General features: G+C 32.4%; 1 protein-coding gene across 8 annotated transcripts in view; it reads right to left on the bottom strand.

Moving 5' to 3' along the window:
- The window catches only part of LOC139521903 (prominin-1-like), a 63,018-nt gene that overhangs the window by 47,086 nt on the left and 1,325 nt on the right, over positions 1-14,607 (bottom strand). For 3 of the 8 annotated variants that reach the window (XR_011664088.1, XR_011664087.1, XM_071315615.1), the window contains exon 2: positions 328-678. Coding sequence is in view for 5 of the 8 variants with exons in the window: in XM_071315615.1 (XP_071171716.1) it covers positions 328-607 (280 nt within the window). In the remaining 3 variants the exon portion in view is untranslated. The other 5 variants (XR_011664089.1, XM_071315616.1, XM_071315619.1 and 2 more) reach the window with 4 other exon arrangements.

Raw genomic sequence — 14,607 nt, 5'->3', positions numbered from 1 at the left:
TAAGACTAATATAATTTATTTCATTTTTGATTTTCAGGCTTGCTGGATCGACTGATAATGTTCCAGCTTTGTGGAAAAAACAAAATATTTTCCCTACCTACCTACCCACACCTAGCTTGGCAAGGTCAGGATTGGGGAAACAAACAATATATTGATTTAAGCTCTACTTTTTTACAACTTTTCCATAGATTCTGTGCAATTGACATCATGTGTGACTGTCCATAGCATTGCATAACATTTTCTGTTTTTCTAGTTTTATTGCATTGGTTAAAATCTTTTTGAGGTGTATGTTGAAATGATACATGAAAAATATACTGTAATGCTTACCCCAGCTTACTCCATATGGAAATACAGCCCCATTTATAAATGCTTTAGCAAAATTATACAGTGGCTCGAGACCTCTGCTGTCATACTCAATGGCTCCTAGTTTATAAGAAGTATTATCAGGAAGAGGGATTGGTGCCCACACTACATCACTATTTTCATTGGCAGTATTTCCAACAGAATCAGTCCATGCAGTCCAAGATAGTACTGGATCTGTAGCATTTCCAAAATGAAAGCAGCAAAACAAAATAAATATGGCTATACTTATATATCCAGTTCCCATGTTTGTCTTCTCAAACTCAAAACTTCAACTTTGTATCAGAAGTACTCTTACTTAACTGTCATTGTCACTGTCTGAAAAGCAAAATATGATAATAGTTTATTGCTTTTAAAGTAAACACACCAAATATGTATGCACTTGTAAACAAATGCCTCTACAATTATTTATTACATGTATTATGCAGCAGGTTATCAGGTTATGTTTTCATCAAAACCCCAGGTAAACAATTAAATAACTTTACTCATATCTCCAATATAATCAAATATTAGACAATGTAACCATGGTGTGTCCGTAAATATAATAAATGACCTATAATAATAGATAAAACAATGAATATAATAAACTATTCACAATATTAGCTTGTTTAGAACAAATCTTGATCAGTCATTTGAAATAAATCTGCTTATAATAATTTATGTTATGTGAAAAATAGTTCAGGTCCATAACATCTATATATTAGAGATAATTGGCAAATTTTTTTTACTAATGAGAAAAATTTTCATTTAAGGGCAAAGACTCTATTAAGTCATCTGATACATAGTTTGGACAAAAATAGACAATAGGAAGAGATCACCATCTGAACATCTTTTTCCATCAGATATTCTCTATCTATATGTTATAGAATCTTTAATTATGATAGACTCCTCCTAAAAGATGTCACTGATCATTTCTGTCCAAATCAAATCAGATGTTAACAGCAGTTTAACCATTTCAGATTAGACAGATTGGTAATTTGATAAATATATAGGAAAATTTACAGGAAAATTATATCCCCATCCTATTTTGAAAATTACTCTGTAGGAAAAGTATAGTCCTCTAAAGATAAAAACAAATGAAGATTTGAGAGGCTTTTTGATGACAGTTTCTCTATATCACAATTAAAACATATAACAACTCTTGTCATATCATTCATAAATTGGCTTCTTGTGCATGTTGTGAAAAGTTGTCTGGTAATTATACCACATCTTCTGTTTTATTATATATATATATTATGTAGTTATTTTGTAGTGCATTTCTTTTTAGACAAAAAACATAATTTAAAAAAAAATGTACCAGAGTCCTCTATCCCAAAAAGATTTTCATAGTGTCATGTACTTCATCTGGGAAAAATTAATCCAAAAAGTATATTGGCTCTAACTCAAAATATGGACAATGTTATGTTAAAGGAGTCTGTAAATGAGTTTGACAGCTTTTATGTATACATAATAATATTTATCTGTTCTTGACCAAATCAATACTTCATTCCCCAATTTCTTTTACATGTAGATTCGTCCCCCTACTTACAATGTACTTATTCATGCCTAAAATATAAAGAAATAAATTTGGAAGATGTATGAAAAATAATATTACACTATCAACACTAAGGTCTCTATATGTAGACTATGAAAATCAAAGGATACGACCTTAATTTAAATGGAACACAATAGGTACTGGATTTTTTTTATCCATATTTTTACAATAAATGAATTTACCCCTATTGCTATCTTGCTGTACAGGCATGACATGAGATCCATTCCCATTTGGTATGAAAATGTCTGATATTTAATACTAATACTAAGTGCAGCTTAAAAGCAATTGCATTTGCTCTTAGTTAAAGTAGTCACTGGACATGCTGGAGCTATCGATTTAATGAGGCAGTTTCACTATTAAATTTAGATCCTATCAACTGAAATTAATTATGCTAAAAGTGAATATCATAGTACAAAAAAGAATTGAATTAATAAAATTTATAGAGAGATATATTTGTTTTAGACTATATTTTAAGCAGGTACATGTGTGAGCCAAAATTTGTTCCTGTGAAAAAAGTTCCAGTGGAACTAATGTCACAGGAAATATGTTCTGGGAGAACTTTTTTCACAGACAATTTCTATATAATTTGTTCCATCTATATGAAATAAGTTCCACACTTTACCCGGTGAAATAAGTTCTGGGTTGGTGAAATTTGTTCCTTACCTGGTGAAATAAGTTCTGGATTTGTGAGATTTGTTCCTCATCTGGTGAAATAAGTTCCTTGTCTATGAAATTTGTTCCGCTGGTCAAACAAGTTATGTTACATACTGAGCACTTGTCATCAGTGAGTTTAAAGTCATTATATAAAACATGTTTTATAATTGATAAGGTAATAAATAAAAAGTGTAAACATCAAATTTGGATCATGTGGAGTAAAGCAAAATTTAATAACATTATTCTCAATAAATAATACTAAAAATGACACTTATGAACCAGGAAAGAGTAGAATAAGAAATAATAATAAAAGTCATTCCGAAAAAAAGAATTATAATAATAGTTAAAGATGAATATTTGTACTTTTTCAAAATGGACAAAGTGACTGATCAATTATATTTCAAGACATAGAGAAACAAAAGACACTCTCTTTAAAAACTGTGAAATGACAATAGCTAAGTACATGTATGATTAGAACACCCATAACAGATCAACAGGAAATAAGGAGGTGGAATACCACTTAAATGATAAAATAGATACAAATTATGAAACATTATGATTCTCATCGCTTTTATTTCTTATCTTCATCCTAAAGTCATGCCTTTAATTGCAAATGTACCCCATGCAAGCACAGTACTTATTTCCTGTGAACATTTTCATTGATTTCTATAAAATACCTTCTTTCAAAACTAATATCACACAAACTTAATTCACTTTTTTTTTAATTTTAATATTGGAACAAAACTCATACATTGTCATAGTGCTGTGATTTTTGTTCCGGAACTTATTTCACACTTGGTAAGAAAATTAGTTCCGGAACAAATTTTATAGTGCTGGAACATATTTTCTGTGACATTAGTTCAGCTGGAACATATTTCCTACGAAATTTGTTCCGGAGGAACAAATGTCACGCCGGAACAAATTTTTTGTTACACATGCACATGGCAAATTTCCCTTTTCTATGATTATTTTGGCAACAATCAAAAAGATGTGGTATGATTGCCAATGACACAACTCTCCACAAGACACCAAAACAACTTAGAAATTAACAATTATAGGTAACCATACGGCCTTCAACAATGAGCAAAGCCCGTACTGGGTAGTCAGTTATGTAAGGCCCCGAAATTACAATGTAAAACTATTCAATCGAGAAAACTAGGCCTTATTTATGTAAAAAAAAATGAACGAAAAACAAATATATGCAACACATAAACAAATGACAACCACTAAATTACAGGCTCCTGACTTGGGACAGGCACATACATACATAATGTGGCGGGTTAAACATGTTAGCGGGATGCCAACCCTCCCCTTACCTGGTACAGTGGTATAAAAGTACAACATAAGAACGAACTATAAAAATCACTTGAAAAAGGATTAACTCATCAGATGGACAAAAATACAAGTGGACGTGGCCGGGTACTTGTACATACCAACAACAAAAAGACACTAGGAACAGATCTTAGAGTACTGGCAGTTAACTGACAGCTAGTTCAAAGCAACTAACAACTAATAAAAAAATCTTGCATCTAAGACTAAATTATCAATCTGTACACATCCAACATCCAATGGATTTAGTGTAAAGACGTCATAAACAGTCAGAGAAAATACTTGACCTATACTATTAAAGGAATAACTTATTGCATGTCATTAAAATTGGAATGCCCATTTCTGTTAAAGTGACAGAACTTGTAATCTACAGTGCACTATCCAAACACTTGACCAACAACAATAGGGACAGGTGACCTTTATATTTTATGTTATATCTTTAACAATAGAAATCTATTCATAGCATTCATTTCATCTGGTCAGCATTAATTAATGAGAGGATGTCATTCAACAGCTATCCAATTATAGGGAAGAATATAATAGCAGTAAACAATCCATATCAAATTCAAATTAATAACAACCCCCCCTTTTTTTTGGCCGATCAATGCATTTGAATGGGAGCATATAGTTGGAACCCCCCCCCTTTTTACTCTGGGTTGGGAAACCCCCCCCCCTTTTTAAAATGGCTGGATCCACGCCTGATCTTCCTGCTTTAAGTTTTCATCATAACAAATGGAAAAAATGGCTGTATATAGACATAATTAATCTAATCTGTGTACAGACTAGCCTGTATAGCTGGAAAAAATAAGGCCCGACATCCACTAGATATATATATAAAAGTGAAATACATTTATGTTTCAGAAATATTTTTGATGGTCATTTTTTTGGTTCCTGCTGTTGGTGTAAACTAAACAAACACCTGCATTGCATTTATAACTCACCTGTAGTTGTGTAGATAAATATTTTCTGTCTATTATTTATGCCAATCATGGACAATCATTGAATCAATACAATACAATACAGAACTTTGCATGTTACCTGAGGGGGAGCATCTCAAAGTTGTATACCAGCTTAGTTTAATTCTACAACATTTGGAGGAATAAAAAGAAATGCCAATCAAAATTCAAAAAAGATTTTTCTCAAACACAAAATGATTAGTTTAAAAAAAAAGGTTATATCTTCATAATCTTGTGGATGCAAGGCCTTGTAAGTTGTATACATGTATCTGAAACAATTTAGTGATTACAGGCATAGGGACTTGAGTCACAGTAGTTTGAAATCCTATCAATGACAATAACGGGGTAAACATATAGATATACCAAACTCGACTATCACAGTAGAGCTTCAAAGAGAAAAAAGTGAAAATAATTTTGCAAATATAATTAAAAAAATCGCATTTGAGAGAGCAAGGATTTGCATAGGAAGTCCTTGAAGAAAGAATCCAAAAATGTTTTACAAGTTATGATCTCCATCAGTAACGTACCAGTCGTGTTCTGGCGCCTTCTGCATCAGGGGCTGTATAAAGATGACCTTTCGTCCCGTAAGAAGAAGAAGAGGATGTTGCAAAAAACAATTTCACAACACTTAGATTGAAATGAATAATATTATACCAGAATTATTCATATCTGATAACTTGTAATGCTTTTGGGGATTCGAGACATCTAGCTGCCACATATTCGATTTGTGTATAAATAATTTCAATAAAATTGTATTTCAATATTTTTTCAAGTTATTTCAACTTGATAGTCTGATTAACCTGAAATCTAAAATAAAACCAGCAAAATAGCAAAAATATATTATAGATCGCCATTAGATGAAAACAGATTCTACTATATAATCTTTATCGCAAAATTACACCCATTTTAAAAGGATCAGTCAAGCAATACAAACAAACAACTTGATAAGCCCAATAAAACTATCATAGTTACAAGTCATTTTTTAAAATTATTTTTATGTGAACGGCGCAAATGAAAACTAGTATATCCTTTGCATTATTTTAAATAATTATTTAATAAATTTGAATATTATCAAGACAGACTTGTGAACAATTTCCTAAACTTAAGAATAAATATACGTAATAAAAGAAAATATTTCGAGATCATGGCTTTCCCTCGTATCATTTTTTTGTCACCCAAATCATTTATGATGTTATTAATGACACAAATCATAAACATGAATTTAGCAATGCCCCACTAAAATTTCGAGACCGATTATTTTTTTTATACATTATCCTGTGACTTTTTGTCTTGTGACTTTCTGTCCCGTTTTACCTATTTTTACGGAACCTTTGTGATTTATCTATAAATGTATGATCATGTATGATTTTGCATATATCCGTCTCTACCATTTAGAAGATGTGCACTTATTCTGATCTTGCTATTCTTGAACAGTGGTCAGTATTTGTTTATCTTTGACTTATTTTTATGCAGATATATTTCTTCCCAAACAATGTTTTACGTTGAAAAATAAGTCAAGAGTCAAATTACCTTTATCTGATTAATTAAAAGCATTTTCTATAAGATATCTCTAATATTTCATGTAAATTTAGCTATTTCATTAAAAAAATGATACCAGAAAACCATGTAGTGATATGTTCACATGTAACTTTTTGTCACAAATATATGCATCATATAATCAAACATCCTTTAAAGTGTTCTCTAACCTATGAGCATAGCTTAGCATTGCCAATAAAAAATATATAGGAAATTTTCTTAGACATAACAGTTTACACTGAGCAAAACACTTGTTGATACTTATATTCTACATGAAGATCTTTACAAACTTGCAGACGGGAAAAACATTAGGCATGGACTTTCACCCACATAGCACTCAGTCAAGGGACAAGACCTGAAAAGCCACAATCAAGGAATATGAAAAACCTCGGAGTTAACAGATTCTTAACATCGAATCTGACCTTCCCTCGAAACAAACTGACATCGATATATACTAACCAAAAAGGAAACAGCATGCTAGGATTTCTAATAGTAACCGGTTAAGAACACATAATAGTGAATTAAAACTAAAAGTCTACATTGCAATGGTCATATCCAACTTAGATTACTATGCAACAGTATGGTCCTCTACAAAAAGATCAGGTGAAAATAGTTGAGATGGTCCAGCGTAGTGCAGCTTGTTCGTTGTACTGTATGCTATTGGAACACAAGTAGCGTAATTAGTATGTTATATATCGAATGAAAATCATTGGAAGATAGAAGAAAGAAACTATACGACTAACCATATTTTACAAAGTTGTTTACGATCTTGTTGATATATATATTGCGACACTTTTCTGACACCAATATAAACAAGAACAAGAAGTTATCGTTGGCGTTATCTATACTATTTAACCCCGGGTATTTCACGAGAAGACCTCAGTTTGTGTGCCACGATAAATTAATCATCATGCCTCTGTGTTCTATAAGTAACATGCATGTTGCATTTGTCATCCATTCTTATGCTTATTCAGATTGAGTTATTTTTGGAGAAATATATTAAATATTAAAATAAGTAAAACATGTGGAAACAAAAATGTGTCCATAGTTCACGGATGCCATATCGGCACTATATTTACTAAGTTTCGAGTTGATTGGATTTCAACTTCATCAAAAATTACCTCGACCAAAAACTTGAACCTGAAGCGGGACAGACGGGTGGACGGACGAACGAACGAGCGAACACACGGATGCACAGACTATAGATAACATAATGCCCATAAATGAGGGGGGGGGGGGCAAGGGGTTTAACTGTTATGCTGTTATGGGGCAATTTAATTCTTTGTTGTCTGTTATTTTGAAAATATATTTGCTGTTAGCTGTTATTGTCTTATTCGTTGTTAGCTGTTATTGGGCTATTAGTTTTTTTGTTATCTGTTATTGTGATAATGTATTTTCTGTTAACTGTTATTGAATTGGAATGTTAGCATTTTTTTTTTGACAGTCAATATTCGGTATAAACTGAAGATCATTGGACATTGGGGTCTACCACTACTAATATGTTTGTACCGTATTCAGAGAAGGATTCCATTAATATTTACCTATCACAGAAGTGAGGTCCAGGACAATTCAAGTATATCTTATGATTATCCTTTGTAATAAATTCCATTTTTGTATGAATGTGTATTTAGAATTATCTTAATTTTTTGTATGAGAATAATGTTCCTGGTTTCCCGTACGAACATATTAAATTAAAACAATTCTTAATATGACAAAAAGGAAAACATATGGCCAGGAATATCTGACAAGGATCTCAATTAAGGACTAGGTCCTAACAACCAGTTAACCTTTTATATAATATGGCACATAGACTCAGCTGTGTGATTCTTTTCAAAGCAGAACCAAATGCATTGTACAATGAAAGTTCCAACGATGTACTTGGGTCCGAAGCTGCACATAACTCATTACAAACAAAGATTTCTTTCGTTTCAAGCCATTGTTTCCCTACTAAACTATGTATTCTACTTACTAGTACACTTGGTACAATCAAAAACCTCAGCTGATAAAAAAATGTTCAAATAAGGCCTTTGAAAATAGTGGAATAAATTGCTTTTGGAGTGTCAAAATTCGTTCGAAGTACTTGATAAAGTGCATGCTTATAATTGGTGCTTTTGATTTTGCTACCCTATATACCACTTTGCCTCTTAGTCTTATTAAGAAAAATTCACACACCTCATTAAATGGTCATTTAGAAAAAGTCAGAATATTCAAACTCTTTTATGTAATTTTTTTATTAGCAACAAAAGGAGCTTCAATCAATATATATAAACAATACACCAACGTTTCATGAGAACTGCTGAAAGCATTTTTGAGTTATTTTTGAAAACAAGAAAATTCCACCTTTTTCTAATGAATAAAATCCCTTAACTCAATAACATAAAATCTAAATAAATAAAAATCGAAAGGGATCGAGTTTACAACAATAGTTATAAACATTTCAGCAAAGTTTCGTGAGAACTGCTGAAAACATTGTTGTGTTAATGTCTGAAAACTGGAAAATCCCCCCTTTTTAATTAATAAAACCCGCTAACTCGGAAACGTGAAATCTAAAATTTATAAAAATTGAAAGTGACCTCATGTTAATAGATATAAACAAGAGTGCACACAATGAAATGTCTCGCCTTCTTTACTAATCGTTGATATTATGTTGATAGTCCTAAGTATGAAGCTTGATTAAAACTGTCACATAAACTTTACATTAACCAAGATAGCTAAACAAAGACCAATGAACCATGAAAATGAGGTCAAGGTCAGATGAACCATGCCAGGCAGACATGTACAGCTAACAAAGCTTCCATACAACAAATATAGATGACCCATTACTTATAGTTTAAGAAAAATAGACCAAAACACAAAAACTTAACACTGTGCAATGAACCGTCTAATTGAGGTCATGGTCAAATAAAACCTGCAGGACTGACATATAGATCATAATATATTTCCATACACCAAATATAGTTGACCTTTGGCATATAATATTAGATAAAAAGACCAAAACTTAAAAACTTAACTTTGACCACTGAACCATGAAAATGAGGTCAATGTCAGATGACATCTGCACGCTAGACATGTACACCTTACAACCATTCCATACAACAAATATAGTAGACCTATTGCATAAAGTATGAGAAAAACAGACCAAAACACAAAAACTTAACTATAACCACTGAACCATGAAAATGAGGTCAATGTAAGATGACACCTGCCAGTTGGACATGTACACCTTCCAGTCTTTCCATACACCAAATATACTAGCCCTATTACTTATAGTAGCTGAGATATGGACTTGACCACCAAAACTTAACCTTGTTCACTGATCCATGAAATGAGGTCGAGGTCAAGTGAAAACTGTCTGACGGGCATGAGGACCTTGCAAGGTACGCACATACCAAATATAGTTATCCTATTACTTATAATAAGAGAGAATTTAACATTACAAAAATTTTGAACTTTTTGTTCAAGTGGTCACTGAACCATGAAAATGAAATCAAGGACATTGGACATGTGACTGACGGAAACTTCGTAACATGAGGCATCTATATACAAAGTATGAAGCATCCAGGTCTTTCACCTTCTAAAATATAAACCTTTTCAGAAGTTAGCTAACGCCGCCGCCGCCGCCGCCGCCGCCGCCGGATCACTATCCCTATGTCGAGCTTTCTGCAACAAAAGTTGCAGGCTCGACAACAATTCACCAAAATTCCTTGCTTTGTGAAAGCATTTTTGAGATATTCTCAGAAAACTGAAAAAAAAACCCACCAATTTTATTGAATAAAAACCCATTATCCAGAAACTTAAAATCTAAAATTTATAAAAAAAAACAACAAAAAGGGAGCTCACGTCAATAGATATAAACAATTTCCCAAAGTTTAATGCAAATTGGTTAAAGAGTTTTTGAGTTAATGTCCGACATGTCGACAACAGACGGACAACAGTATACCATAATACGTTCCGTAAACGAGCGTGTAAAAAATATTATAATATATTGAGTAGTAATTTAAACACATTCTAGATACATAAATTAATACTAAAAACATAGTCATAGAAAATGGAATGCATTACAAAGGATTATATCCGTAATAAGAAATACTGATTTGTCAAAGACCGAATTATTTTAATATTTCATTTACTGTTATCTGTTTTTGTACATTTTAATTCCTTGTTATCTGTTATGAGCCAAATCAACTTGCTGTTTTGCTGTTATTGGGACCCCCCTTGTCTCCCTCATAAATTGGGCATACAAATTTATTGTTGAAAGTGAAAGTAGTGATTTGGCAAAAATGAAAGTATGATAGAGATTAGAGGGAGGCAGGACCTTTTTCGGGACGTCGGGATTTGGGGATTGATCCTTACGGGATCCGGGAATATATTTTTCGATTTCGGGTTATGAATTTCTTTAAATGCTGCATCTAGGAATTTCATGTTTTAAAGCCCGGGATTTCGGGATCAGGACCCCTCCCTCCGACCACCCCTCAAATTAGCCTTAGACGGTCTTAGTCATTTATACAAGATCCATATCCTACCATTGGCATGTTAATAAGGCTTTCAAAAGAAAAAGCACCGATGGATTGTCCTAGAAGCATATTTTATTAGACTAATAATGGTCTATATATGTATAAGCAGTTACATTTATTGCATGTTTGAAGCGGTGCACATTTTTGATTTAATTCCACTTTTACCAAAGATAAATTGTAGCAAAGGAGAAGAATAATTGTGGTCCGAGGCCAGAAACACGAAAATAATTGAATTTAACAGAAAGGAAACAAATATCGGACTTTGGAAAAAGGGAGAGGGCTTTTGATACTTTTTATGAAATTCTCCATACATAATATTTTTTACAAAAAATCACCCTACAACTGTTCACAAGCTGTATATGCCCGCGATTTCGCCGGTGTGTTCTAGTAACTAACTATTAATCTGAGCGTCAATGGTGAGTTTCATGTAGACGAAACTCGCGTCTGGCTTATCAAATTACAATCCAAGTTGTACCTTTGATAACAATTTCAATTGATTTTTTTTATAGTTCGTACTTATGTTGTACTGTTACACTACTGTCCAAGGTTAGGGTTGGGTTGGGATCCCGCTAACATGTTTAACTCCGCCACATTCTGTATGTATTTGCTTATATCCAAAGTCAGGAGCCTGAATGTAATTCAGTGGTTATCGTTTGTTTATGTGTTACGTCATTTTTTTTAAATACATAAATTAGGCCGTTGTTTTTCTCGTTTGAATGGTTTAACATTTTCATGTCGGGGCCTTTTATAGCTGACTATGAGGTATGGGTTTAATTCATTGTTGAAGGCCGCATGGTGACCTATAGTAATCTGTTGTTAATTTCTATGTCATTTGGTCTCTTGTGGAGATAGAGTTGTCTCATTTACAGTCATACCCATATCTTCTTTATTATATGATAGTCCTAGATATATATATAACAATTGTTTTATAGGACTAAAATAAATATTTTTGTTTTGAAAAATTCATACATAACTGTCTGTGTTGCTGTAATAAACACATCCCTCACAAATTAGTGAAAGTCTGAAATGGCCTATATCTTTACTCGACTGTACTGAGCTCTACTGATAATTACTCAGCCAGTCTAACTTGGTCTGAAATTTACTTGATAAAAAAATATTAAAACTTTCGACCATTATACAAATATCTTAATTGTTATTCCAAACTTTTTGAATGTTCAAATATATTTTGTGATCACTGGAAATTGTTCAATCATATCATAATCCTGGTAGAAATAAGGGTAAACGGACAGAAAGTCACAATTCACTTTGAGAGGAAATAAGTCACAGGACAAAAATTCACAAATAACTTGTTTTAATGGTTCGGATGTATGAAAAAGATCTTGACATGATAGTTTATTTATTAGACTTCTTCGTGTTACAGTTAAGAAGACGTTCAAAAGCCTTGATAATTAAACTATTATCGAATTTTAATCATGCTATGGATATATTTCTTGGCACCACGAAGCTATTTAAGTACCAAGCCACCTTCAAGTTGACTTATTGTTTTCTAAACAATTATTAGATGATCATTAATTGTTTTAGAAGACAATTTTGTTTTCAATGACGTTTGTTGATGTGGTTCTTAAGTGTTATTAGTTTCTCGTTTTTTTTCACTAGTCATTTATGGGGCCCTTTATAGCTTGTTCAGTGTTGTTGTTCGGTGTGAGCCAAGGCTCCGTGTTGAAGACCTATAATGGTTTACTTTTACAACTTGTGACTTGGATGGAGAGTTGTCTCATTGGCACTCATGTCACATCTTCTTGTATCTATTCATATATATTATATAGATCAAAGAAAAATACAAAACACTTTTGTCCTGTGACTTCTGTCCTACATTCTAAATGTATGGATCGAGTTGAATGAATAACGCAATGATTTTTTTTTTAAATTGCATATAAGGCAACTCTTTTTATATTCAAAACGACATCCTATTTATTTTGTAACATCAAGAATTTGATATTTAAAAACTTCCATAGCAATCCTTGATATAGGTAAAAAGAAATCCCATTCTTCTGTAAACTTGTGTAGTTCTGGTCCGTTGGATTTTAAAATCCTTGCGATTTAATTTCTACAAAGGATGTCAATTGATTTTTATTATTTTTTATTGCTATTTTAAATGTATTTTCGCATGGCCAAGCAGGGGGTATTACTTTATAGTTTACCTCTGATCACTTAAATTTGGTTACCACTTTTAGATACAATAAGTTTGTATTTTTTGTACCCAGACTCAGGCTTATCATTTTGGTAATTTAACTACGTTTTTGTATCTTGGTTAATTAAATTAAAGGATGTAAAAATCTGTAAATATCAGTCTTAACTTTATTGAAGCTGTTGTCATATCAGTTAAACAGATAGTTATATAATCAGTTAAAATTATCAAAATAAAAAGAGGTTGTTAGTCAAGTATGGTTCAGACTGGTGGGAGTATTGTTAAGAATTTTGGTCTAGTAATGTTAAGACTGATTTTTTTTTAAATTAAGTCGAGAACAGATCGAATACAGGTCGATAATGTGTTACGACTGTTTCAGACTGGTCGAGTAATAGTTCAGACATTTTTCAATGGTGAAGATAAGGTTCAAGTATACAAATCAATAGAGTAAGGGATAGTTAAGATTGGGTTCAAGTAAAATTCAGCATAGTCGAGTAAAACTCAGTACAGTCGAGTACAGATAAAGGTCATGTCTGACATTTACTGGTTTTTATGTACAGTTATAATTACTGATGATTCTACATACTACATACACTGTTTACATATATTTTGGCATTGCACACGGTTGTGTGTTTCTCGGACTATTTCGAGTTATGACGTCTCTACACTAAATGCGTTGGATGTGAACAAGTTGATTGTAGACACTGTTTATACTTAAGATTTATTATTGAGTGCTTTGTGCATCTTACCGATCTTTTGAGTTGCAAATTGCAACTGAATTTCAATGTTTGTTGGTATGTTGTACTGTAACACAACTGTCCTAGGTAAAGGGACGATTGAGCGATCGTTACATGTTTAAAACTTCCATATTGTTTTTAAAATATGTTTGTTCAAAGTCAGCTAGAACCTGTAGTAGTTGTCGTTGGTCTGTCATACATGTATATGTTTTTCGTAAATTGTTTTGTTGGAAATTATGCCGTTAGTTAATTTTTCGTTTGATTCGTTACTTTTTGTTTAAGTCGACCCTTTTACATCTGACAGTTTTGGCATTGTTGAGACCGTACTGTAGCCTATAACTGCTTCTTCCACTTTACTTCAACTCTTTTGCCGGAGAGCTGTATCAATGGTAGTAATACTTAATTTGCTCATTTGATCCAAATACATTTCCTTGAAGTGACAATAAACTCTTCATATATACAATGTTCAAGGGTTGGTACGCCAGACGCACGTTTTGTCTTTATATATATATGTGTAATTTTCAGACTTATATATATATAAAGACAAAACGTGCGTCTGGCGTATATATATATAAATAAGGTACGAGGATGAAGAGCATTGAGGACCCCAAGTTAATTAAGTCTGGGCAAATACAGCCGGTAACAACTTATCCAGCTTTAAGCTCTGGATCTACTATAGAAACAATATTTTATTGAATGATAAGAAAAAATGTATGCACGTACTTTTGTAATGAGGAATAAAAGTATCAAGATTTGATTTTGAAGGGTGGGGGTTAAAATTTCAATGAAATTGAATTAATTTCTTTCTTCAAGGTGGGGACATGAATAAAATCATAGA

The sequence above is a fragment of the Mytilus edulis genome, chromosome 4 (assembly GCF_963676685.1).
Source record: "Mytilus edulis chromosome 4, xbMytEdul2.2, whole genome shotgun sequence".
Classification (NCBI taxonomy): domain Eukaryota; kingdom Metazoa; phylum Mollusca; class Bivalvia; order Mytilida; family Mytilidae; genus Mytilus; species Mytilus edulis.
This window is presented reverse-complemented; position numbering and strand designations above follow the sequence as displayed.